The 27,070-nt window shown below is 40.8% G+C and overlaps 1 protein-coding gene across 1 annotated transcript in view; it reads left to right on the top strand.

Annotated features, from left to right (window-relative positions):
• The window catches only part of LOC106093039 (odorant receptor 7a), a 206,372-nt gene that overhangs the window by 20,312 nt on the left and 158,990 nt on the right, over positions 1 to 27,070 (top strand). The window contains exon 2 of the mRNA XM_059370349.1: positions 9,395 to 9,531. Coding sequence (XP_059226332.1) covers positions 9,512 to 9,531 — 20 coding nt within the window. The 5' untranslated portion in view covers positions 9,395 to 9,511. The remainder of the gene's footprint in view (positions 1 to 9,394; positions 9,532 to 27,070) is intronic.

The raw sequence follows: 27,070 nt of genomic DNA, 5'->3' as shown, positions 1-27,070 counted from the left end.
GTGGAATGTTCATGGGCAAAATTCTTCTTGAACCTCTGCATGGAGCAATTGCTAACCGATTTGGTTGAAATTTTATACAATGGCATCTCCCATGACCTTTAACATACGTGTCGAATATGGTATGAATCGGTTAATAGCCTAATACAGCTCCCCTACAAACCGATCTCCGTATTTTACTTCTTCAGACCCTAAAGTGCGCAATTCTTACTCGAATTGGTTGAAATTTTACACAATGACTTCTACTATGGTCTCCAATATTCAATTCAATTATGGTCCGAAATGAACCATAGCTTAATATTTTTCCAATAACATAGAAATTCTTTTCGTTTATCCTTTGTTTGCCTAAAAAGAGATACTGTGGAAAGAGCTCGACAAATGCGATCCATGGTGGAGGTTGTCTTCAAATTTGGTGTATGCATGTACTTCGACCTAGAGACGAAGTCTATTCAAATTGGAAAAAATCGGTTCAGATTTGGACTTAGCTCCTTTATATATATTCATCCGATTTGCAGTAATAATGCAATAAAATGGTCATTTGTTAACCGATTATCTCGAAATTTGGCAGGAAGGATTTTCTTATGGCTCTCGACGTTGAGTGGTGAATTTCATAGAAATCGCTTTAGATTAGGATATAGCTCCCATGTATGTACATATCGCCCGATTTTCACTCCTAGAGCCACTGCAAGCGCATGTATTGACCAATCTTCCCAAAACATCGTACAACGTTTTTCTTGATGACTTCCTCAATGTTTGTAATGTTTGGTCAAAATCGGTTCAGATTTAGATATAGCTCCCATATATATGTTTGTCCGATATGCAGTAATATTGCAATAAAATGGTAATTTTTTAACCGATTCTCTCAAAATTTGGCAGGAAGGATTTTCTCTTGACTCTCGACATTACTTGTGAGTTTCATTGAAATCGGTCCAGTTGTAGATATAGCTCTCATATAAATATATATCGCCCGATTGTAACTTCTTGAGTCACAGAAAGCGTATTTATTGACCTTCTTGCCGAAATTGTGCGAAACGCTTTCTTCGACGACTGCCACAGTATCTGATAAGTTTGCTTCAAATCGGTTCAGATTTAGGTATAGCTCCCATATATATGTTCGGCTTATTTTGAAAACTATTGGACTAAAGTGTTAATTTTTTTGACCGATTCTCTTGAAGTTTGGCAGGAAGGATTTTTTTTGACTCTAAACATTACTGGTGAATTTCAAAGAATTCGGCCTAGATTTAAATATAGCTCTCATATATTCACCAAATTTTGTATAACGTTTTCCTCGAGAACTACCACAATATCTGAGAAGTTTGTTCGAAATCGCTTCAGAATTAGATAAGCTCCCATATATATGTTCGTCAGATTTTGGGTAATTTTCAATAATGTGGTAATTTGTCATATATTTGAATATATTAACTCGAAATCTGATAAGGATTGCTTAATAACCCATAAACATCCGCCGAGGTCCATCAAAATTCATTCAGAATTGGATATAGTTCCCACATTGTACTGATAAGATAGGTGTGGGGTATTATACAGTCGGCACCGCACGACTTTTGCCCTTTCTTACTGGTTAATTTTTAGCTCTTAGAAAATATTAACAACATTTTTATATAAAAATTAATTTTTCTTGTAATTTTCCCTCTAAGGTTACCTATACAACCCATTCAAACTTTTTTTTTAACACCATCAAATAGAACAAGTAAAAGCGTGCTAAGTTCGGCCGGGCCGAATCTTATATACCCTCCACCATGGAGCGCATTTGTCAAGTTCTTTTCCCGACATCTCTTCTTAGGCAAAAAAAGATATAAGAAAAGATTTGCTCTGCTATTAGAGCGATATAAAGATATGATCCGGTTTAGACCACAATTAAATTATATGTTGGAGACCTGTGTAGAATGTCAGCCAATTCGAGTAAGAATTGCGCCCTTTGGGGGCTCAAGAAGTAAAATAGAGAGATCGATTTATATAGGAGCTGTATTGGGCTATAAACAGATTCAGACCATAATAAACACGTAGGTTGATGGTCAAGAGAGGATCCATCGTACAAAATTTCAGACAAATCGGATAATAATTGCGACTTCTAGAGGCTCAAGAAATCAAGATCCCAGATCGGTTTATATGGCAGCTATATCAGGTTATGAACCGTTTTTAACCTTATTTGACACATTCCAATCGGATAAGAATTGCGCACTCTAGAGGCTCCAGAAATCAAGACCCAAGATCGGTTTATATGGCAGCTATATCAGGTTATAGACCGATTTGAACCATACTTGGCACAGTTGTTGGATATCATAACAAAACACGTCGTGCAAAATTTCATTCTGATCGGATAAGAATTGCGCACGCTAGAGGCTCAAGAAGTCAAGACCCAAGATCGGTTTATATGGCAGCTATATCAGGTTATAGACCGATTTGAACCATACTTGGCACAGTTGTTGGATATCATAACAAAACACGTCGTGCAAAATTTCATTCTGATCGGATAAGAATTGCGCACGCTAGAGGCTCAAGAATTCAAGACCCAAGATCGGTTTATATGGCAGCTATATCAAGTTATAGACCGATTTGAACCATACTTGGCACAGTTGTTGGATATCATAACAAAACACGTCGTGCAAAATTTCATTCTGATCGGATAAGAATTGCGCACGCTAGAGGCTCAAGAAGTCAAGACCCAAGATCGGTTTATATGGCAGCTATATCAAAACATGGACCGATATGGCCCATTTACAATACCAACCGACCTACACGAATAAGAAGTATTTGTGCAAAATTTCAAGTGGCTAGCTCTACTCCTTCGGAAGTTAGCGTGCTTTCGACAGACAGACGGACGGACGGACGGACGGACGGACGGACGGACGGACGGACGGACGGACGGACAGACGGACGGACATGGCTAGATCGACATAAAATGTCACGACGATCAAGAATATATATACTTTATGGGGTCTTAGACGAATATTTCGAGTAGTTACAAACAGAATGACGAAATTAGTATACCCCCCATCTTATGGTGGAGGGTATAAAAAGATATAAGAAAAGATTTGCTCTGCTATTAGAGCGATATAAAGATATGATCCGGTTTAGACCACAATTAAATTATATGTTGGAGACCTGTGTAGAATGTCAGCCAATTCGAGTAAGAATTGCGCCCTTTGGGGGCTCAAGAAGTAAAATAGAGAGATCGATTTATATAGGAGCTGTATTGGGCTATAAACAGATTCAGACCATAATAAACACGTATGTTGATGGTCAAGAGAGGATCCATCGTACAAAATTTCAGACAAATCGGATAATAATTGCGACTTCTAGAGGCTCAAGAAATCAAGATCCCAGATCGGTTTATATGGCAGCTATATCAGGTTATGAACCGTTTTTAACCTTATTTGACACATTCCAATCGGATAAGAATTGCGCACTCTAGAGGCTCCAGAAATCAAGACCCAAGATCGGTTTATATGGCAGCTATATCAGGTTATGAACCGATTTGAACCATACTTGGCACAGTTGTTGGATATCATAACAAAACACGTCGTGCAAAATTTCATTCTGATCGGATAAGAATTGCGCACGCTAGAGGCTCAAGAAGTCAAGACCCAAGATCGGTTTATATGGCAGCTATATCAGGTTATAGACCGATTTGAACCATACTTGGCACAGTTGTTGGATATCATAACAAAACACGTCGTGCAAAATTTCATTCTGATCGGATAAGAATTGCGCACGCTAGAGGCTCAAGAATTCAAGACCCAAGATCGGTTTATATGGCAGCTATATCAGGTTATAGACCGATTTGAACCATACTTGGCACAGTTGTTGGATATCATAACAAAACACGTCGTGCTAAATTTCATTCTGATCGGATAAGAATTGCGCACGCTAGAGGCTCAAGAAGTCAAGACCCAAGATCGGTTTATATGGCAGCTATATCAAAACATGGACCGATATGGCCCATTTACAATACCAACCGACCTACACTAATAAGAAGTATTTGTGCAAAATTTCAAGTGGCTAGCTTTACTCCTTCGGAAGTTAGCGTGCTTTCGACAGACAGACGGACGGACGGACGGACGGACGGACGGACGGACGGACGGACGGACGGACGGACAGACGGACGGACATGGCTAGATCGACATAAAATGTCACGACGATCAAGAATATATATACTTTATGGGGTCTTAGACGAATATTTCGAGTAGTTACAAACAGAATGACGAAATTAGTATACCCCCCATCTTATGGTGGAGGGTATAAAAATTATCTGCATTGCCACCCCTACAAGTAGACCTTTCGTTTTAACCATCCGATTCCATTTCCCTTCTTCCATGCAGTGGCAGGCATTAAGTCAACTCGCTGTATCGGACTCCATGGCATTGGGATTTGTCAGTATAATGAAATCCAATTTACAATAACAAAGAACAAATTGCATTCAATTGTATTTGTTGGTGATGCCGCATTACTGCGAATTGTTGGCGTAGTCTTTCGCAACAAACAAGGTTGCATTTAAATACGCAGTAACTTTTGGTTTCCATCTCCGGACTGTGTTTGCAATGAGAAAATAATACGGAATAATCAATAAGGCAGAAGAGGCTTTCGTGCATTGGGATTGTTTTTTTTTTTTTTTTTTTTTTTTGTAATGCAGTAACCGTAACGTTGCCTATGACTTCCCCAATTAAGTGAACGAATTACGTCTATGGGTTTTGGAAAATATCGCTGTGCTTGCACGCATGGTAGTGCATGCAAGCAGAAAAGCATTTTATTAAAGAGAAAAAGGAAAGTATATTTCAGTTTTAATTTTTGCATGAAAAAGTTTCCAATGAACCCTTTGAGGACGAAGATTTTACCGCTCGATAAAGCTTTGATTTTTTTTTAATATTCGTTCCTGGAGTAGTCCTATTTATTAAGTAAAGTGTCGCCAAAATGGTTAAAATGTTGCTCCTTCTATAAGAAAAAACATGGGAGATATCTATATGTCCCATTCGTCCCCAAAGGGTTTCGAGAGTTTTCGAATATTATTAAGAACTATTGGGTTGCCCAAAAAGTAATTGCGGATTTTTTAAAAGAAAGTAAATGCATTTTTAATAAAACTTAGAATGAACTTTAATCAAATATCCTTGTTTACACTTTTTTTCTAAAGCAAGCTAAAAGTCACAGCTGATAACTGACAGAAGAAAGAATGTAATTACAGAGTCACAAGCTGTGAAAAATTTTGTCAACGCCGACTATATGAAAAATCCGCAATTACTTTTTGGGCAACCCAATAGCTGACCCGGGCTCGCTCCGCTGAGCCTTCTTTTGCTTTATATGGAACAAAAATTTCCTTGGAATATTTATTTTCGACTATTAAAAAAGCTTTTAGTGAAATACCATGCTACGAAAATAGTATTTCGCTTGACAAACACTTTAACATTATAAATAAGTGCCTTTATCTGAATCCCATATGATCTTTATTGGTCTACGAATTTAAGTTTGGATGTAAGATACGTGGTCTACTCCCAAATACCTTCAATTTGAGCACCATATTTCCATAGTCGGCAATCATGACCGGCTTGGGGGGTGCTTTGTGTGATGGGCGGCCACTCAGTGAGTTGGCCTTGAAAATATATATCGGATTAGCGTTCTACTCTAAAAACCTTCTTATTTGAGCCTCATATTGCAATAGTCAGCAAATACTTCCTATTTGGGTGATGTTGTGTGGGTGGCGTGGCCCCATAGATACTTTTTCCGAATATTGATATCAGATTCGTGCTTTACTCCCAAAGACTTTTCATTTGAGCCCCATATTGCTATGGTGGTAAATTTGTCCCCTTTAGGGGATGTTCTCGGGGATGGGTGGCCCACCAGAAACGTGGTCCCACATTTGGATATCAGATTCGTGTTCTACGTTCAAATGCCTTTTATTTAAGCCCCATATTCCCATGGTTAGTAAATAAGTCCCGTTTGGGTGTGTTTTGGGGTAGGGGTGGACCCCCTTAGAAACGTGATCCCACATTTGGATATCAGATTCGTATTCTACTCGCAAATACCTTTCATTTGAGTCCCATATTGCCATGGTCGGTAAATATGTCCGATTTAGGGGTGTTTTGGGGCTTGGGGTGATCCCCCTGGCACTTGGTCCGACAATTGGAAATCAGATAAGTTTTCTCGTCCTAAATACCTTTTATTTGAGTCCCATATTGTCGTGATTGGTCTAAATATATGTTTGGTAGGTTTTAGGGTGGGGCGTCCCCCTAGGTACTCCATCCGAAATTTGGATACCAAATTTTTATTTTTTGGTTACTATATGAGAACACACAATATTTCGCTTAAATCGCACCACCCATATCCGTAATCTGGTGTTTCTGAAAATTAGGGTAAGGGGGAGAGTAAGCGATCTATATGGCAGTTATATCTGAATATATATAGGCCTCCCTCCGTAGGACCTTATTTGGGTCCTACGTTGGGAGACCTAAAAATACACAACGTATCAAATTTCAGCGAATTTGGATAGAAAATAAAGCTTTTATGGGCTTCATACCCTTTATCGGCAGATCGGTCAATATAGCAGCTATATCTAAATATGGTCCGATTTGGCCCGTTCAAGAACTTAACCAGCGTGCATCAAAAATATGTATCTGTGTCAAATTTCAGCTTAATATCTCAGTTTTTGAAGGCTGTAGAGTAATTACAACAGACGAACGGACAAATGGACAGGTGGACAAACGGACAGATACACGGACATCGCTAAATTGTCTTAGAATTTTACGACGATTCGAAATATATATACTTTGTAGGATCGAAAATTGATATTTCGATGTGTTTCAAACGGAATGACTAAGTGAATATACCCCCCATTCCTATGGTGGTGGGTATAATGAGAATAAAAGAAACAAGTAAAAGCGTGCTAAGTTCGGCCCGGCCGAATCTTGGAAACCCACCTCCATGGATTCTGCTATACAATGGGAGCCATATCTGGTTCTAGACCGATTTAGACTATACTTGGCACAGTTTTTGTTATCCATAACGGAACACTATGTGGAAAATTTCAGCCAAATCGGACAAAAATTGCCAATTCCAGATGCTCAAAAAGTCGAATCGGGAGATCGGTTTATATGGGAACTACATCAGGCCCTTGACCGATTTAGTCGATACTTGGTATAGCTGTTGAGGGCCATAATGGAACACTATGTGCAACATTTCAGCTAAATCGGATTGCTCCAACGTCTCATCATCTTTCCCACATGCCCTAATATGCTATCACTTGCCGCGCCTTAATGAGCTCGTAGTCCTGTGTGTCCTGTTATGATACCAAAAGTTATACTGACCTCCTTCTTACTCCTTTTCAGTAATAGCCTCGCCCTCTCATCACCCGGATCACCCAATAGGATTTTCACCGTCCTACCGACTGTTTACCTGTTCCACAGTGTTACATGAGCGTTTGTCGCCTACGCCATTAAAACGGTCTGCGTAGACGCGAAAGTGCCAAACCCTTTCATTCCCCCTTACTCTGTTTTAGCCGGCAACCATACGATGGGGATTGTGCCAACTTCGGAGAAGGCGTTGATCGAGACCTTATCGTCCTGGTTGTTATTGCCCTTATGCCCATTTTACTGTCCGAAAAGATTTTCACACTGTGGTGCGTTAGCACCACACCACTTCACGCATTCCGAGATTGCTCGGATCTCCGCCTGCAAGGCCGTATTGTGGTTAGACAGTCTAAAACAGATCTTCGTCCCTGGATTCTCAATGTAGACTCCCAAGTCCAACCTGTCCCCTAGCTTTGATCCATCCGTGTTACGTAATCTTCCAGTTGGCAATACTAGGGTTTCGTCAGTCCAAGACAGCAGTGCTTCGCACTCGACCTCATGTGTCGTCTCAGGTATCCCATCGAAAACCTCTTCCCTTCCTTCTAGGTTTCCTATCGCCGCCTCGATTATACTTCGATGGTATGAGCTGCTCTCATCCTCAATCCGGTCTCTCATCGCCTTAATTCTCATAGCTGCTTCACATTTGATCTGTATTTCAATGGGTGGGATATCCAGAATAGTTCTCAGTGCCCTAGTGGGCGTGGTCCTCATCGCTCCGCCTATGCCAAGACAACATGTTCTCTGAACCTGTTGTATGGTCTCAACGTTGCACTTTTCTCCATAGTAGTCCACCAAACTTCTGAGGCGTAAGTATGTATTGGTCTACTCACGCTCCTGTATAGCCAATGAACTATCCTCGTATTCAAGCCCCATTTCGAACCTACGGCCTACGGATTCCCTTGTTGCAATCAGGCTATAAGTCTCAGTGTCCTGCTGCCAGATGCCCTCCCCATATAGCAGTTGCTTTTTCATTGATATCGCATCAAGAACTCTTTTCTTTGACCTGAGTATCTCCAAAGTGCGACGGCCATCATGAAGGCATTTTCCCACCATAAAAACAAAAAATCTTCATGAAATTTGGCACGAAGGATTTTCTTGTGACTTTCAACATTACTGATGAATTTCATAGAAAATCGGTGCCGATTTAGATATAGCTCCCATATATTTATCGCTTGGTTACCATTTCTATAGCCTTTGACAGCGCATTTATCAACCGATTTTCTCAAAATTTGGCACGGTCTTCATGAAAATTCGCACACATCATTCTCTGTTGACACTTTTAGTGAATTTTATTAAAATCGGTTCAGATAAACATATATGTAGGACTTATATATATATCCCTCTATTGCACTAATTAAAATTTTGAACTGATATGCTTGAAATATGGCACTGATTATTGAATTATTCATCTGAGAATCTATGCCAAAGTCCATCAAAATCGGTTCAGCATTAGGCACAGCATAGTATTGAACAACTTTCACTTATAGGGCAGGCGTAGGGTATTATATAGTCACCTCCAGCCGACTTTTGCCTTTCCTTACTTGTTTCTTGTTTAAAAATGCTTTGTAACGGTATAAACGTCTTTAAATTATCCACTTTTCCACTCTGGTTAGAAGTTCAAGGCCTTAAGAAACCTTGAAAAACAAACTCAGTGCTATTCATTTTATAAAACGCCAAAGGCACATAATAGTCCTACACATTGAAATTATCTTCCATTTAGCGATTTTCTTTAATATTTCAAATAATTTTGCATAGCAATTCATTCTAAGAAACATCGCAAGTCAAGCGTATTATTCATTCACTTAAGACAAAATCTCGTTTTGCAGATGGCAATCCGGCAATGTTCGAGTCTCTCTATCTCTGTCATTCGCAAAGATATCTCATTGCATAGAACTTTTTGGAGTTGGTTTGAGTTTTTTTTCTTGGCTATTTTTGGCAAGGATGCCTTAATTTTAGCTTTCTTTCAAATTCAAGATTAATTTCTCAATTCTATTATGAATTTTTATTTGAAAACTTTTCAATTTCTTTTACTTTTTTTTCAGTTTTTTCCTCGTTTGACTTTTACAATTATTTGGAAGCGCACTACAAAAGCCAAAGTAATGAGACTAAAGTTAAGTTGGAACAAAAGGACATAGACATTTGGCTTCAAATCAAGACAAATGAATGCAACGAACCGTGGGTAAGTTGAAAAGAATGATTTCATTACATCTTTACTATGAAGGAATGTTTTGACAAACGACTCATTTGAAAGGTACTAAGAAAGGAATGGAGGCAAATTTTAAATAAAGCAAATCATTGTCTTAGAATAAGTGTTCGTTTAAAAGTACAATTACGGAGCTAAGCAATTGAAAACACAATTACTTGGCCGGGGTTAACTTTGGATATTTACCATCGCAGATATTGATCATACCCATATATCGTCGAAATCACACGAACCCTTTATGAACCCGAGAAGTTTATTCGAGAGATAAGTCCAGGTTAGGTTGAATGAGTTGTCCACCAAAGGTGAGTTCACTTGGAGGACAGTTTGGCCCATTGTGAGAAATAGGACCATATCCAGATGTTATACACGAAAAAGCAAAAGCGTGCTAAGTTCGGTCGGAGGGATATTATATAACCTTCTCCCCTTCTCCATTTTGTATATGCTAGTTTTAGTACTCTTTTCCTTTGGAAAAGGTAGTTTTATTATCTCCCCTTAAAAAGAAGTAGTCTTAGTACTCTTACCTAAATATCGTCGTAGTCATATGATCCTTGTATGGACACAAGAAGTATATTCGAGAGATAGGTCTAGGTTGTTGAGTTCACCATTGTGAGACCTCTGACCCTATCCATATAGACGGACAAATAAAAGCGTGCTGAGTTCGTCCGGGTCGAATCTTATATACCCTCTATTACCTTATTGCAAATTTTGCCCATGAACATTCCACAAACTTCTCATATATCAATGAGTGCAGTCCGATTCAAGTTTAAGCTCAATGACAAGGGGCCTCCGTTTTATAGCCGAGTCCGAACGGCGTGCCGCAGTGCGACACCTCTTTGGAGAGAAGTTTTACATGGCATAGTACCTCACAAATGTTGCCAGCATTAGGAGGGGAAAACCACCGATGAAAATTTTTTTCTGATGGTCTCGCTAGGATTCGAACCCAGGCCTTCAGCGTTATAGGCGGACATTCTAACCTCTGCGCTACAGTGGCCTCCTATTACCTTATACCCTCCTCCTTTTTATGTGTTCTCCATTGCATTTAACAAATTTGTTGCTCGATTTGTCTTAGTGTTCTTAGGATTCTGACTATACTTGTCACGACTATTGGAGGTCATAGTTGTAGATAATGTGCAAAACTTCTGGTAAAAATTTCATATTCTAGGGACTCAAAAAGTACATTCGGGAGATCGGCTTATATAGGAGTTTTGTATGGTTAGGAATCGATTCTGACAATACTAGGCACGAATGTGGTGGGCCATAAAGGAAGCCATTGTGCAAAATTTTAGTTAAAGCGGATAAGAATTCTTCGTTCTTGGAGTGTACAAGAAGTACATTCAGGAAATCGGTTTATATGGGAGCTATATCAGGTTAGGGACAGATTCAGACCATACTTGTCACAAATGTTTGTGGTCGTAGAAGAACTCATTGTGCAAAATTTTAGTCAAATACATTTGGGGCTTATATGAAAGCCATATCACGTTATGAACCGATTGTGACCGTACTTGGCACGAGTAGCAATCATAGCAACTGTGCAACATTTCAGCTAAATTGGGTTAGAATTGGATATGCTAGAGGCCCATGAAACTCCTTTGGGAGATCGATTTATATGGAAGCCAAATAGGTTATGGACTGACTTAAATTATACTTGGCGCGGATGGATGGATGGATGTCAAATAAAAGTATGTTGGCAAAATTTCAGGTAGCTAGCTTCACCCGTTCGACCGCTATTCTAAAATTCACAGACGGGTGGACAGACGGACGAACGGGCATGGCTAGAACGACCTAGAATGTCGAGACGATATTGGTTCCAGAAAAATATTTCGAGGTTTTATAAGCGGAATGAGTCGATTAGTAAACCCCCATTCTATGGTGAAGGGTATAATAAAAGAAAAGGAAGAATTGAGCACCAGAGCGGGGGTGACACGCCTATACCTCAGGCGAGCACGTAGCTTCGCCGGATTTTATCACACCATCCGTCGAAACCATCCCGTTTCGTCCATAAAATTCAAGAAACCCCCAGAGGTACCCTTAGCAAGATCCCCAGATTGCGAAGGAGCCGTCTCCCTTGAAAGCAGAGCCTGCGTTTTGTAGATCTAGAACACAGCAAGTGCTTGATTGATTATTGTGCCGTATTCCCATGCGAGCCGCCATGTGGCCTATTGCACAATGTCTGCTTAAGACCCCTGTAAATGTGCTCAGTGACCTCTTATCGAACGCCAATAACTCTTTCGTTCTCCTCCGGTCGATGACGGGCCATAGCGCCTTCGCGGTCCGGGAACCAACCGCAAAATCCCATTTCTCCATCGACCCCGCTGTGGCCATCTCATCTATTGTGTTAAGTAACTCGACAAAAGGTGTGTAGGCAAGACCTGTGACTGGTTCTTCCTACACAGATGAAGCCCTCTTGTGATAGTCGTCGCTTCATTCCGTGGAATCCCTTCATGTCAAGGACCCATATTAACGACACTTCGTGGATTCGAAGCCTATCCAGGATCTTCAAACAATATGATTCACACCTCGACCTCATGTCTTTGAACCCAAGACCTTGAGCTAAGCCATACTGTTTGGTCCAGTGCTGTGATTAGTTTAGTACTTTTCTCTTCGAATATTTTAGTAATGATTCCCTTGAAAAGGGTAGTTTTGGCATTCTTCCCCTTGCGAAAGGGTAGTTTTGGTACTCTCTCCTTTGGACAATTGTAGTTTTAGGACTCTTTGCCTTATGAAAGTTTATATTTAGCACTGTTTCCCTTGTGACAAGGTAGTTTTAGAACCCTTTACCTTGGGAAAGGGTAGTTTTAGTTCTTTTTCCTATGGGAAGGGTAGTTTTGGTACTCTTTTCTTGGGAAAGGGTAATTTTAGTACTCTTTTCCTTCGGAAAGGGAAGTTTTAATACTCTTTCACTTGGAAAAGGGTAGTTTTAGTACTCTTTCCTATGGGAAGGGTAGTTTTGGTACTCTTTACCATGAGAAATGGTAGTTATAGCACTCTTTCCCTTGGGAAAGGGTAGTTTTAGTACTCTTTCCTTGGGAAAGGATAGTTTTAGAACTCTTTTCCTTTGAAAGGGGTAGTTTTATTACTCTTTCCCTCGGGAAAGGGTAGTTTTAGTACTCTTTTCTTTGGGAAAGGGTGGTTTTTGTACTATTTCCCTTGGGAAAGGGTGGTTATAGTACTCTTTTCCTTCAGAAAGGGAAGTTTTATTACTCTTTCCCTTGGGTAAAGATTTTTTTAGTACTCTTTCCCTCGGGAAAGGGTAGTTGTAGTACTCTTTCACTTGGAAAAGGGTAGTTGTAGTACTCTTTCACTTGGAAAAGCGTAGTTTTAGTACTCTTTCCCGCGAGAAAGGGTAGTTAAAGCGCTCTTTCCCTTGCAAAAGGGTTGCTTTAGTACTCTTTCCCTTGAGAAAAGGTAGTTATAGCATTCTTTCCCTTGGGAAAGGGTAGTTTTAGTACTCTTTTCCTTCGGAAAGGGAAGTTTTAGTACTCTTTCCCTTGGGGAACGGTAGTTTTATTACTCTTTCTCTTAGGAAAGGGTAGTTTTAGTACTCTTTCTCTTAGAGAAGGATAGTTTTAGTATTCTTTCCTTTGGGAAATTGTAGTGTTTGGACTCTTTCCCTTGGGAAAAGGGAAGGGTTAGTACTTTTTCCCTTGAGAAAGGGTAGTTTTAGTTCTATTTCCCTTGGGAAAGGGTGGTTTCAGTGCTTTTTCCCTTGAGAAAGGCAGTGTCGGTGATTTTTCTCTTGGGAAAGGTCAGTTTTAGAACTACTTCCTTTGGGAAATGGAAGTTTTAGTGTTACTCCCCTTGGAAAAGGGTAGTCTGAGTAGTCGAGAAAGGGTAGTTTTAGTACTAATTCCCTTAGGAAAGGATAGTTTTAGTACTCTTTTCTTTGGAAAAGGGTAGTTTTAGTACTCCCTCCCTTGGAAAAAGGTTGCTTTAATCCTCTTTTCTTTGGGAAAGTGCAGTTTTAGTACTATTTCCCTTAGAAAAGGGAAGGGTTAGTATTCTTTCCCTCGAGAAAGGGTAGTTTTAGTTCTGTTTCCCTTGGCAAAGGGTGGTTTCACTGCTTTTTCCCCTGGGGTAAGGCAGTTTCAGTGATTTTTCCTTTATGAAAAGGCAGTTTTAAAACTATTTCCCTTGCGAAAGGGTAGTTTTAGTACTCTTTCTCTTGGGTGGGGGTGGTTTTAGAACACTTTTCCTTAGGAAAGGGTAGTTTAAGTACTCTCTTCCTTGGGAAAGGGTAGCTTTAACACTCTCTTCATTGGAAAAGGTGGTTTTAGCACTCTTTCTCTTCGAAGAGGGTGGGTTTCGTACTCTTTCACTTGGAAAAAGGTAGTTTTAGTACTATTTTTAATACAAAATGATAGTTTTATTACTCTTTTCCTTGGGAAAGGGAAGTTTTTGTACTCTTCTCCGTGGGAAAGCGTAGTGTTAGTACCCTTTTTCTTGGGAACGGGTAGTGTAAGTTCGCTTTTCCTTGGGACAGGGTAGTGTTTGCACTCTTTTCCTTGGGAAAGGAAAGTGTTCTTTCCTTTTGACAAAAAGCCCTTTCTCTTGAGAAAGGGTAGTTTGTGTACATTTTCGTTGGGGAATTTTAGTTTGAGTGCCTTTGGGAATGGGTAGTTTTAGTACTCTTTGCCCTGGGAAAGCATCGCTTTAGTACTTTTTTTCTTGGGAAAGTGTTGTTTTCGTACTCTTTCCATTGGGAAAGGGTTGTTTTGGTACTCTTTCCTTTGGGAATAGGTAGTTTTAGTACTCTTTTCCTTGGGAATGGGTATTTTTAGTAATCTTTCCCTTATGAATGGGTGGTTTTAGTACTCTTTTCCTTGCGAAAGCCCCTCAGTATCCAAAAATGTTGCCGCATTGCACTTCTTATGCCAGCGAGATATTTGGACCTCTCGTACCACTTCGTGAATGGTCCTCTTCGTCGACCTTTCGTGCCCACTGAAGTTCTCCGGCGTCAATCTCTCTCTCACCTTCAGTTCTGCTCTTCTTTCCAGTTTGAGTGTAAATGATGAGAGAATGATGGGTCTATAATTCTTCGGCATGATGTAGTCTATTTTTTCCTTCTTGGTGATAAAGACCACCTGACCTCTCTTTCAGACCGTGGGATTCCTGCAAAAGTGCCGAAACAATACCGTCAGGTCCGGCAGATTTAAATGGTGGAAAATGAGGAGATGATAATGTGGCCAGTCCACATTATCATCTCCTCGTCAACAATGTCCCTGATGAGGTCATCGGCTTAGGCCGAATATGTAGGTATTGCAATATCTTGATCGCTTGCGCCTGGCCGCCCGGAAAATGCATCTCCCTCAAAAGTTCCATTGTCTCCTGATCACTCTCGGTGTTAGTTCTGTCCTCCCTTCTCAGGGAGCTTGACCTGCTAGGATCTTTTGAGAGCACTTTGCGCAACCCAGATTCCAAACTAGTGCTTACCAATTCTTCATAGAATTTTGTCCAGGAACTTATCTTCGCCTTCCTCGTCCACTTCTGAAACTTCTCAAGAGTCTCACGATATCCAGCCCAGCCCTCTGCCGTATTCTCTCTCTTGTTTTTTTTTAAGCCTCCTGCTCTCCACCTGAGAGAGATAAGTCTATGTCTAACCATGTCATCCACCATATCAAACAAGAATGCTGTGGAGTCCAAACAAACTCACTGCTCTGGATTTTGTTGAAATCGGGTAACAAATAAAGCCTTTTTGAGTTCATGGCATTAGATCGAGAGATCGATATATATGACAGCTGTATCCAAATATGTTCCGATTTCGTGATATAAGGTCGAAAAACTGCAGTCGTCAATTTGGGAATATATTCTCTTTTTCTTAATGCCATGTTCTCGCAAAAAATGTCAATATTATTCTAAAGCATGCTAGCATGGACTGCTTTACGTGTTTGTAGACCCTTTCAAACATTCTCCTTTCCTATTTTTTTTTTGTTTCATAAGCGTTTCCTACTATAAGAAGAGATTGAAGCTTAAACAAATATTTTCCGACAATTACCCTTTCTTTTAGTCTTATATCAGGCATAAAATACTCTATTAAAATGTGTGGGTACAAATCCAAAGAACAGACAAGAACTAATGGGGAATTTCCATTTAAAATGAAACTAAAGTCAACAAAATGATGAAAAGTAATTGCCTTCATTTACGTAGATATTCTACACTTGTTTCGCAAAAAACCGTTTTTCCCTACCAAATGACTGTCCATGGCGGAACACTTCATCTTGGCTGCTCGATGCATGGCTGCCTTCCCCCCGGGGCTATGTAACCTCAATGAAAAGTGAGATTATTCATGCTTTGAAAGCATTTCACCTGCATGCAAATGCGGTGAGACAGTCGAACAAAGATTTGAAACGTAATTTCTATGTAATAACAGCAACATTCTAAAGGAGGGATAGAGAAGAAAAGAAAGCAAAATTTTCTATGGCGCTGTGTAAGGTGAAGAAATGAAAATATTACATTTAAGCCAATGATAAACGTATTCACTGTGGGCTCTAAACATGTGTCTGTTCCACACAAACAGTTACTGTAGGTGCATTTGAAAGGGTTTATGTAGGGGGCTAATGTATGAAAGAAGAGAGGAAGATAGCTGTGATTAACAGTCTTGGCACAAAGAATAGGAAATACTATCTTTAAGACAATCTGCAAACCTCACCGAGGGGTTAATCCATTTTGCAACACATCGAGACATCCCTTTTCGGGTTCATAAGGTTTGTAAATATTTGATTGTCATAAAATTCTGGGATAATATAGCCGTCTATCTGTTTGCACGCCCACTCGCCCCTCCATCAGTGGTTATCATGCTACATATTTAAACATAGCTGCGATATAGCCACATTCGTCTGTCTGTGCTTATCATTCTTCATGTTTTGACATAGCTGCCATATAGATCGATTTAACGATTTTGGGTCTTACCTCCATAAAAGGCACTCTGCACCGCTACTGTGGTACAGGATATTATTGGGTTGCCCAAAAAGTAATTGCGGATTTTTTAAAAGAAAGTAAATGCATTTTTAATAAAACTTAGAATGAACTTTAATCAAATATACCTTTTTTACACTTTTTTTTCTAAAACAAGCTAAAAGTAACAGCTGATAACTGACAGAAGAAAGAATGCAATTACAGAGTCACAAGCTGTGAAAAAATTTGTCAACGCCGACTATATGAAAAATCCCCAATTACTTTTTGGGCAACCCAATATAACTTAGTGAATTTGTTTGAACCACTCAGACGGAAGAGAGATAGACATTTTGATAAGTATTTCTATCGATTCAGGATCACATTCTGATTCGATTTATTAAACTCCGTCTTTCTTTACTATACTTCTCAAGTACCTAGGTTCATGGAAAGTCGTCTTTAGGGCTTGTATTACATCAGCTCGCCTCACGCTGTGTTAATGGCATTCTGCATGTCTAGGATCGATTATAATATGATCGGCCCCGTAAAGTGACTTGAGTCTTGTGCTGCTTGCACTGTATTAACTACCTCTTTTAGAGCTCCCAGTGTCTATTTTCTGCTTCGAAATCCTTCGTACATTCGTTGAACAGAAATATTGGGTTGCTTCAAAAGTAATTGCGGATTTTTTAAATGAAAGTAAATGCATTTTTAATAAAACTTAGAATGAACTTTAATCAAATATATAATTGCCATTTTGTTCGATAACCTTTTGCCATCTTCCTGGCAGCAAATTTAGTATTCCACGCTCATAGAACTTCTGGCCTTTATCTGCAAAAAACTGAACCAAGTGCGATTTTATAGCCTCATCATTGCCGAAAGTTTTACCATTTAAGGAGTTCTGCAAAGATCGAAATAAATGGTAGTCTGATGGTGCAAGGTCAGGGCTATATGGTGGATGCATCAAAAGTTCCCAGCCAAGATCACTCAGTTTTTGGCGAGTGACCAAAGATGTGTGCGGTCTAGCGTTGTCCTGGTGGAATATGACACCTTTATGATTGACCAATTCTGGTCGCTTCTCCTTGATGGCTGTATTCAATTTGTCCAATTGTTGACAGTAAACATCCGAATTAATCGTTTGGTTCCTTGGAAGCAGCTCAAAATATCCCACCAAACAGACAGCATAACCTTCTTTTGGTGGATATCAGCCTTTGAAGTGGTTTGAGCTGGTTTACCATGCTTGGACCATGATCGTTTTCGACTAAAGTTGTTGTAAACTATCCATTTTTCATCTCCAGTTATGATTCGTTTTAAAAACGGATCGGATTCATTGCGTTTAAGGTGCATATCACAAGCGTTGATTCGGTTTGTTAAATGAATTTCTTTCAATACATGTGGTACCCATAAATAGTTAGAGTTAACATAGAGCTCTAAAATTTTGAATAGATGTATATTTGAGTGTAATATAGAAAACAAGTAAAAGCGTGCTAAGTTCAGCCGGGCCGCATCTTTGATACCCACCACCATGGATTCTTCTTAAATTTTATACAAAATAAATTTAGTTGAAGGGCATAATTTTATGGTATTTTGTACAGTACTTGGCACAGTTGTTGGAAGTCATAACAGAACATAACTTTACTTTATGACGGTATACTTGTTCCACTAGCCAAACGTAGAATAGGGTTCCAAGCGCCTCGACCTTCTGCGCTCATTCTAAAATTTCTGACACCAAGTTTTGAGGTGTCTCCCACCACTTGATCTTCCCATCGGGCTTCATTGGTCTTCCCGTTTTGCGTATACCACCATGTTTGCCTTCAAAAGACTACTTTGCTGGAGCCTCTTCATCCATTCTGACAACATAACCTAGCCAACGCAGCCGTTGTATTTTGATGCGTGTAACTATGCTATCGTCGTCATACAGCTCGTGGTTCATACGTCGCATTCTGGTCCATATATTTTACGAAGAATCTTTCTCTCAAATACTCCAAGTACTGCCTCATCTGCTTTCAGCAGAACCCATGCTTCAGAACCATATAACAGCACGAGTATCAGTGCCTTGTAAAGTGTAATCTTCGTCTGTCGTGAGGTGGCCTTGTCTCCAAACTGCTTACTTAGTCCAAAGTAGTATCTGTTTGCTAGTACTATTCTTCGCTTAATCTCAAAACTGGTGTCATTTGTTTCGGTTACGACAGTGCCGAGGTAGATAAAGTTACTGACTGTCTCAAAGTTGTGGTTCCCAATTTTCATCATTTTCTTTATCTGCTCGGTTGTGCAAGGCTTCTTGGGTGTTGAAACCATACATTTCGTCTTATCTCCATTAACTCTGCCAGACCCATTTTCACTGACTCTCTTTTGATTCTTTCAAAGGCTGCAGTTACTACTTCCGTTGACCGATCTATGATATCCAAATCGTCGGCATAGGCGAGTAGCATATGTTCTCTTGTGATTAGTGTGCCATAACTATTCACATCTGCATCTGGTAAAATCTTCTCCAGCAGGATATTAAAGAGATTACACGATAGGCTGTCTCCTTGTCTCAAACCTCGTTTGGTATTAAATTGGTTCGGAGAGATTCCTTCCTATTCTTACTGAGGAACGCGTATCAGCAAGTGTCATCCTGCAGACTCTTATTAATTTTACAGGGATACCAAACTCAGACATGGCTTGAAATACTTTTGAACGTGAAGGAGTATCGAAGGCGGCTTTGTAGTCAATGAAGTGATGTTAAAAGTTGACCTGTCCTTCTCGGGTCGTTTCCAGGATTTGGCGCAGTGTGAATATCTGGTCCAGGGTGGATTAACCAGGTCTAAAGCCGCATTGATAGGCCCCAATTGTCTCATTGACTTTAGGTTTTAATCTTCCACACAGTACGCTCGAGAGTATGCGATCGGGAGGAGACTTATTCCTCTGTAGTTAACACATTCCTTCTAGTCTCCTCTCTTGTGTACGGGACATAGTATGCTGAGGTTCCAATCATCGGATATGCGTTCTTCTAGCCAGATTGCGCAGATATATGGATATGTGGTCTTAAATAGTTCAGCGGGTAACCCGTCGGCTCCTGCTGCCTTGTTGTTCTTTAGTCGGGTTACTGCTACTTGGACCTCATTCTGACTAGGAGGTAAACATTTTATACCATCATCAGGGATTGGTTCCGCGGTATCCTCTTCGCCGCCAACCTCGGACACTAGCAGTAGGGTAAAATGTTCTTTCCATATCCTCAGCATGTTATCTGTGTAAGTTACTAGATTTCCTTCTTTGTCTCTGCAGGAGGATGTGTCTGCACCAAAGCCATCGATTTGATGTTTAATTCTTTGGTGGAATTTCCGGACTTCATTCTGACTCCTGTAAATCTCAATTCGTTCACACTCACGTCTTTCCGTTTCCTTTTTCTTTCTACGGAATAGACGTTTCTCGTCTCTCCTTTAGTTCCGATACCTTTCCTTCATCTGGCGCGTTGCTACTGATTGTAGGGTTGCTTTATATGCCGCATTCTTGGGTTGGCTTGGCTTCTTGGAGGAGGATTCCGGCATCCAAGTACGGATTTCGCGGCATTTTCCATGGAGTGGGCAATGGTCGCACTGCGCCATTATATCATCGGAACAAGGAGTGCTTTCATCAAGCAGTTGGGTCAGTCGGGTGGAGTATGCCGCTGCCAGCTGTTGTGTTTGCAGCTTTTCAATGGCTTCCGTGCAGTGTCAGATCGCACTTTCCTCGCCATGTTCAAACGGGTGCGAAACTTTGCTGCAACAAGGTAATGATCCGAATCTCTATTCGCTCCGCGGATCGCTCCATTTTCGTTCGAACACCATGTAAAAAGGAAAAGCCATGTCCTTAAATTGCAAGGCTCGTCACTATAAGGTGGCCCGTTTTTTCTTTTTCCTCGTATTTTTTTCTTTATAGGATCAGTTGAAATAATTTTTGCCTAAACTGTATTCACTCGCCTCATTTTATAAAGGCCAAATAAGGGTTAATTAATATTTCATTTTCTTTCATAAAAAGCATCCATGGAATTTACGTTATTAGGAGATGTTGACTAGAGAGAGAGGGTACTTGCCGCGAATCCATGCAGCTTTGTTGATGTGGCAACAGATCATTTTTGTACCTTGCCAAAAGGGATAACACAACAAATACAAGCAACATAAAAAGACACTCTGCGATGTGTATGGTGGGGAAAATAGACAACATTCTAAGGATAATCTTAACAGCCACAAAGATTTCTTTTGTATTTTGTCCTGTTTCTATTTCGCCTTTCACTTCACGTACAAAGGCAGCATTTATTTAGCAGTTGATTTTTTTTCTGACATCTAACAACGCCATAGCTACGCGTTAGTGTTTGTCAACCATTGCTGCTTAGAGCTGACAAAGTGGAAGGAAGAGAAGAATTACAAAAAAATTTATATTTATATGCACACTTTAAGGACAACTACCACTGTAGCAGGAGCATTTGTAGTCATTGCAGCGGCAGTGGCAGCGGCAGCGGCAATGGCGTGTGCCAGCACTGGCATTTGTTATCCCAGCCAAGCAACAATTTAACAAAAGACTTAACAAACAATTTGACTTTGGGGCACAAAATATTATGAATTCCTAACAACAGCAAAACAAACAAATCTGCCACCAAAGCCAAAGGAAAATAATTGCGCAGCTTTGCCTGGGTTTCTTTGCTCCTTCTGATGCTGCTGCTGCGGCTCGCATCTCTCAACCACTCTACCCTTGTCAACAACGTCCTTGTGCTCCTTGTTGCTAGTTGCAGCAAACACCATCACACCATTGCTGATGCCTGATGACAAAGTACCACCCAACAAATGTTGGGTGCTGTTGTTGCAGCTGCCTTCAAAAAAAAAAAAAAAAAAAAAAACCTCAACAGGATCTATACATTCAACGTGGAATACTTGAATAGAGCAACTGCAATGCAAAAGGGAAATTATGGGCAAAAGGCTGACACAACAAAGAAAAACAGAGGAATTCAACGAAGCCAACTTCAATTGCGGCATTTACAATGGAACATTAGCACATGGAAAATATGATAGGAACACTGAAAAAAAGATTGTGTTTTCAAAGAAAATAGGGTTGCCCAAAAAGTAATTGCGGATTTTTCATATAGTCGGCGTTGACAAATTTTTTCACAGCTTGTGACTCTGTAATTGCTTTCTTTCTTCTGTCAGTTATCAGCTGTAACTTTTAGCTTGCTTTAGAAAAAAGTGTAAAAAAAGTATATTTGATGAAAGTTCATTCTAAGCTTTATTAAAAATGCATTTACTTTCTTTTAAAAAAATCCGCAATTACTTTTTGGGCAACCCAATAGATTTCAAAAATGTTTCCAAGGGCTTTCAAAGTCTGACAAATTGAAATTGGAACATCGGTTTGTATACCCAAATAGTAATCGATATGGCGCTGTTGCAAATTTCGAGCAGATATCTTATCAAGTTTAAACTCTGACGTGTTTTCAACAGACGTATAGGACGGCGAAAGGACGGACATGGCTAAATTTTCATGATTTCCACTGGAGTTTGGGTCTTCCCCTTCCGCATTTATCATCGGCTTCATTTTCAAATAATTGGGGTTTCGTCAATCATTCTGATATCATGCTACAAGCAAAGTAATTTGATATGCTTATTTATGCCAAGTCGCACAGTGGGATAAGATCGAAAAAAAAAAATAGTAAAAAGTCTGTCATTTTAAACGGGTGCAGATAAATCTTTGGAGTTGCGAATAGTTAGAGTTGAGGTGCTAGCGAGATGATATGGTAGGGGCTGCTAAATCTTCGTTTGTTATGCGATTTCCAAAAGTCCGAGGGCAGTGAGGTCGAAGTGTGGGGCCAATTGTTTGGAGTTGCAGGATAAGCTCCGGGTCTAGGATGTGATGCTGATATCGGTTCCTACGCCGGGCGAACCAGCCGCCGGTCTTGCCTATATTCCAATTGTTGAGCTATTGAGCATAGAAGATGAAATGACCAGTGCAGGGTTGGTCGCGTGATGGGACTCTCTGGATGGTTGCCGAACCGCTAAGGCGCTCCGGCCTGTCATCAACCGGAGGAGGACAGTGGAGTACCTGGTGTTCGAAAAGGGGTTAGTAAACACCTTGATTGGGATCATAACCGGCATTTATGCCATAGGCCGCATGGAGACGGGCTTGGGAATACCGCATAATGACTTCTGCAGGAGTTTTTTTGATGTCAATGAAGGGGAGACTATATTGCTTTGCTCACATCCAGGTTTGCGGGGATGCAGGTTCTCCTTTCTGGGGGAGCGGTTCTTCTGCGATCTTGATAATCTTGGAAACATATCTCTAATAAGTATTCTGATGGGACGATGTGCTTCCGACGAAGGTACGATAAGATTCAGCGAGGGCATATACGTGGTTGCGTGAGCGATAGGCGTGCACTCCCATCTTTGGTTTTCCATTCTTCATAATGAAAATGCAAGTTTGCCCTTGAACATTCTATTAAGAACAGGAGCAAAAAATCTGTCTGACTCTCTTTTCTACTTTTCTTCACCAGTTCAATTTCTGGCTCTCTCCTCCACGTTTCTTTTACTGTTCAATTTCTGGTCAAGAATGACACCCAGGTATTTATCCTCCATAAAAAGCAGCAGTTTCTCCGCCCCATCAAAGACCGGATCTTTGAAAGTTTCAGATTTGCTTCTTCTTGTGAACAAGACGAAATGCAAATTTGCCCATAAACATTCCATTAAGGAACCGGAGCAAACTTCTCACATATCAATGAGTGCTGTCCGATTCAAGTTTTAAGTTCAACGATAAGGGGCCTCCTCTTTAAAGCAGTGTCCGAACGGCGTGCGCAATGTGACACCTCTTTGGGGAGAAGTTTTTACATGGCATAGTATCCCACAAATTTCGACAGCATTTGGAGAGGATAACCACCGCTGAAAATTTTTCTGGTGTTCTTGTCAGGCAGACATGGTAACCTCTGCTCTACTGTGGCCCCCAATTTCTTTTATTCGTGTACAACCTATGAAAATGATCTGAGGTCTCACATCCGGTCTTCTTTGTTATTTCTTTGGCCTCCGACTGAACTCACTATGGTGATGATCAATTCAACCCCTCAGCTAGAACTACATAGAATTTCAAAGAGTTATTATGTGATCTTATCCCACTGTGCATCTGCAAACAGCGCCACGCTTCATAGAACTTCATTATCCGTCATCACGGCTATTTGCGACCTCGGTCGGGGGACACTGTGAAAGCTGTCCGTATCGGCGTGGGCCAAAAGACTTGACATAAGCCCCAGAAAAATTGGGCTGTTGCTTTCCACCAGGAGGAGAAATTTGTTTGTTTTAGAAGACTTGTTCTGGATGGGGTTGATCATCCGCCCTTGTCGGATAACCTTGGCGTGATTTTTGACCAGATACTAAGCTGGACTACCCCCGCAAACTTTCCAGGTGGAGAAATGTTGGTTATTTTTAGGAAACTTGTCCTGGATAGCGCAGAGCAGCCGATCTTTACAGAGGCCTAATACTTTGGCGTGATTCTTGACTAGATATTAAGCTGGAGAAGGAACGTCGTGGATAGAGGCAAAGAAGGGACTGACTACACCTGCAAACTTTCCAGCAGGAGGAGAAATTTGATTAGTTTTAGGAGACTTGTACTGAATGGGATATATCAGCCGCTCTTTTCGGAGGCCTAGTACTTTGCCGTGATTCCTGACAAGATATTAAGCTAGATATGGAACGTCAAGGAAAGGAGGAGAAATTTGGTTATTTTAAAAAGACTTGTCCTGGATGGGGTAGATCCGCCGCTCTTTGCCGTGACTTTTGACCAGATGCTAAGCTGGAGAAGGAACTTCAAGGAAAGTTGCAAAAAGGGACTGAATGCCCCTGCAAACTTTCCACCAGGAGGAGAAATTTGGTTATTTTTGGGTGACTTTTCCTATATGGGGTAGATCAGCCGTTCTTTAAGGACTCATAGTACGTTGGCCCGATTCTTGACAAGATACTAAGCTGAAGGAGGAACTTCGAGAAAAAAGACAAAACAGGATTGAATGCCCTCTACTCCTGTCAGAACTTCATTGGAAGGAGTTGTGGGCTTATGCTTGGGACGGTACACTGGATATTTACGTTGAATGTTCGGGCGATCCTCAACTATGGTTGTCTGGTCACTTCAGACTGACGTGTGGCCTGAAACTCTGGACACTTGGGCTCTCCGCAGCATGACCGTGAAGGTAGAGAGTACAGCGGCGGTGCTGATCTCTGAAGCAAGGAATAGTGTTCCAAGAGAGGCGCTGAATGCCCTTCTCGATCTTAAGCCTTTGCAATTATATGTTGCCAACGACTCCTACGGGAGTTGCGTTCTTGGCGCTTCTCAAACTTAAGGTATTCTTCTGTTCTGCTGGAGAAGAGGGTTGCGGCTTAGTGGCATGCTATATGACGACGAAAATAGCCCTAAGATTAAGGTTTCTTGGCGCTCCTCAAACTTCAGGTCTGATATTGTGTAGGATGCGTCTTAGTGGTGTGCTATATGCGATGCTAGTGATACTTGGGGAGTAGTATCTTGTTCTCAATCTCAAACTTAAGGTATTCTTCTGTTCTGCTGGGGAAGAGGGTTGCGGCTTAGTGGCATGCTATATGACAACGAAAATAGCCCTAAGATTGAGGTTTCTTGGCGCTCCTCAAACTTCAGGTCTGCTATTGTGTAGGATGCGTCTTAGTGGTGTGCTATATGCGATGCTAGTGATACTTGGGGAGTAGTATCTTGTTGACGGGTTGGACTTCTGTTTTCCAAGAAGCGATGTCTCAATCCTTCCTGTGACCTGTATATACGGGTGAATTAAAATTGGATGGGGACATGGTGACAGCAGTCTTCATTGAATCCTTTCCAATCTGTGAATCATATAGGCTTCTGGACGAGTGCGCGGTATTTCAAGTTAAGGTCTTTGTAGTCCTGCAGGCACTGGAGACGAAGTCGATGCGAGGTCGAGACTGGTAAGAGTTTCTTCACAATATGGGAAGTATTGGCATATACTGCTGAGTCCCGGATCATCAAGGGATATCAGGTAATGGGCTGGCAAGTAATGTTCTGCTTATTAAGGCAAATCGGGCTGCGGAATCTGTGAGACCGTCCCTGTGCGAGCTTCTTGATAGGGTGAAAGCCTGTCGCCCTATTAAAAAGCTCGCACAGGGGAGGTCTACGTAGCCCGATCTTCCTTACTTGGTCCTCAATCTATTGAGGTTGTATACAGGGACGTAGCCAGTGGGAGAGCTTTTGGGCCTGAGCCCTCTCAAAATTCATATTTTTCGAATTTTAGCGCGTATATGTACCTGTTATTGTTTTACAGTTCTAATATAGCCCCCAACCCAAAATAAAATTCTGGCTACGTCCCTGGTTGTACACATTCTATGCAGTTATCAAGGAGTTGTTCTGTAACATACTCATCGCAGTCACTATGGTACGCCAGCAGCTGGGAAAAGTGCTTTCCACATCTTTAATCTATACCTGTTATCACATGTCCTTCTTTGTGTCTGTAAAAGGATGTGCCTGCACTGAAGCCACCGATTGATGTTAAATTTTTTGATAGCATTTTTGGACTTTATTCTGACTTCTAAACATCTGGATTTGCTCTTCCAGCAGTATAATCGTTTTTCCTCTCTACTTTTCTTGCGATAGCTCTCCTTTGGCCTCCGTAGCGCAGAGGTTAGTTTGTCAGCATATGACGCCGAACGCCTGGGTTCGAATCCTGGTAGGAACATCTTTTTTCAGCGGTGGTTATGCCCTCTTAATGCTGGTGACATTTTTGAGCTACTTTGACATACAAAAACTTTTTGCGAAAGAGGTGTCGAATTGCGGCACACCATTCGGTATGGGCTATGAAAAGGAGGCTTAAACTTGATTCGGGAAGCTCTTATTGATATGTGGGAAGTTAGCGCCTATTCCTTTATGTTATGTTCGTGGGCAAATTTGCATTTTGCAAATGTCCTTTGCTTGATGTTTGGTCTATGACGTCAAGGTTGCTATGTATGTCAAATTCTTCGTTACAATAGCACCTTGGCACTGCTGGTGGTACCTTGGGCTCTTTGGGGAAGGCCTTTGGTATCCTAGTACGAATTTCGGAATTTTATTTGGAGGGAGCAATGAACTGGTATTCGTTTTTCTAACCAGATCGCCCAGACGATACGATGCCTACTTATCACTGGCATGTTGGTTCTAGTCTTAAATAGTTCACCTGGTAACCTATCGGCTCCTGCTGCCTTGATTTTCGAGAGTTAGGTACCTCATTGACACCATTAGCGGATATCAGCAGTATCCCACACAAACTATATCTCTTACCTGATTACATTCTCTATCATATTTAAAACTACTTTCGGAATAACTCGCTCACATTTCTTTAAGTGTATATAAAAGCTCCGTTTTTTGCCCTCCCTTTCATGTGTTATTATTATTTTTAATACCTTCTGTTAGTTTTAGCATTATGCTGTACTTCACTTTGGACTTTTTTCCCCTGTATTTTGTTGGTCATATTTGTTGGGTTGTTTTTTCCAACGAATAATGATGTCGTCAACGAAAACTGTTTGTACTCGTAGTTTGTTTTGATTGTTTTTTGTTGCTTTCAGAGTTTCTATTCGTTTAAATGAACATAAAAACGGCTCAACAAAAGTCACAAAGCCAGCTATGAGCCGGAATT

Source organism: Stomoxys calcitrans, chromosome 5, assembly GCF_963082655.1.
Source record: "Stomoxys calcitrans chromosome 5, idStoCalc2.1, whole genome shotgun sequence".
NCBI lineage: Eukaryota > Metazoa > Arthropoda > Insecta > Diptera > Muscidae > Stomoxys > Stomoxys calcitrans.
Note: the sequence above shows the minus strand (reverse complement) of the source record. Positions and strands in the feature narration are given on the sequence as shown.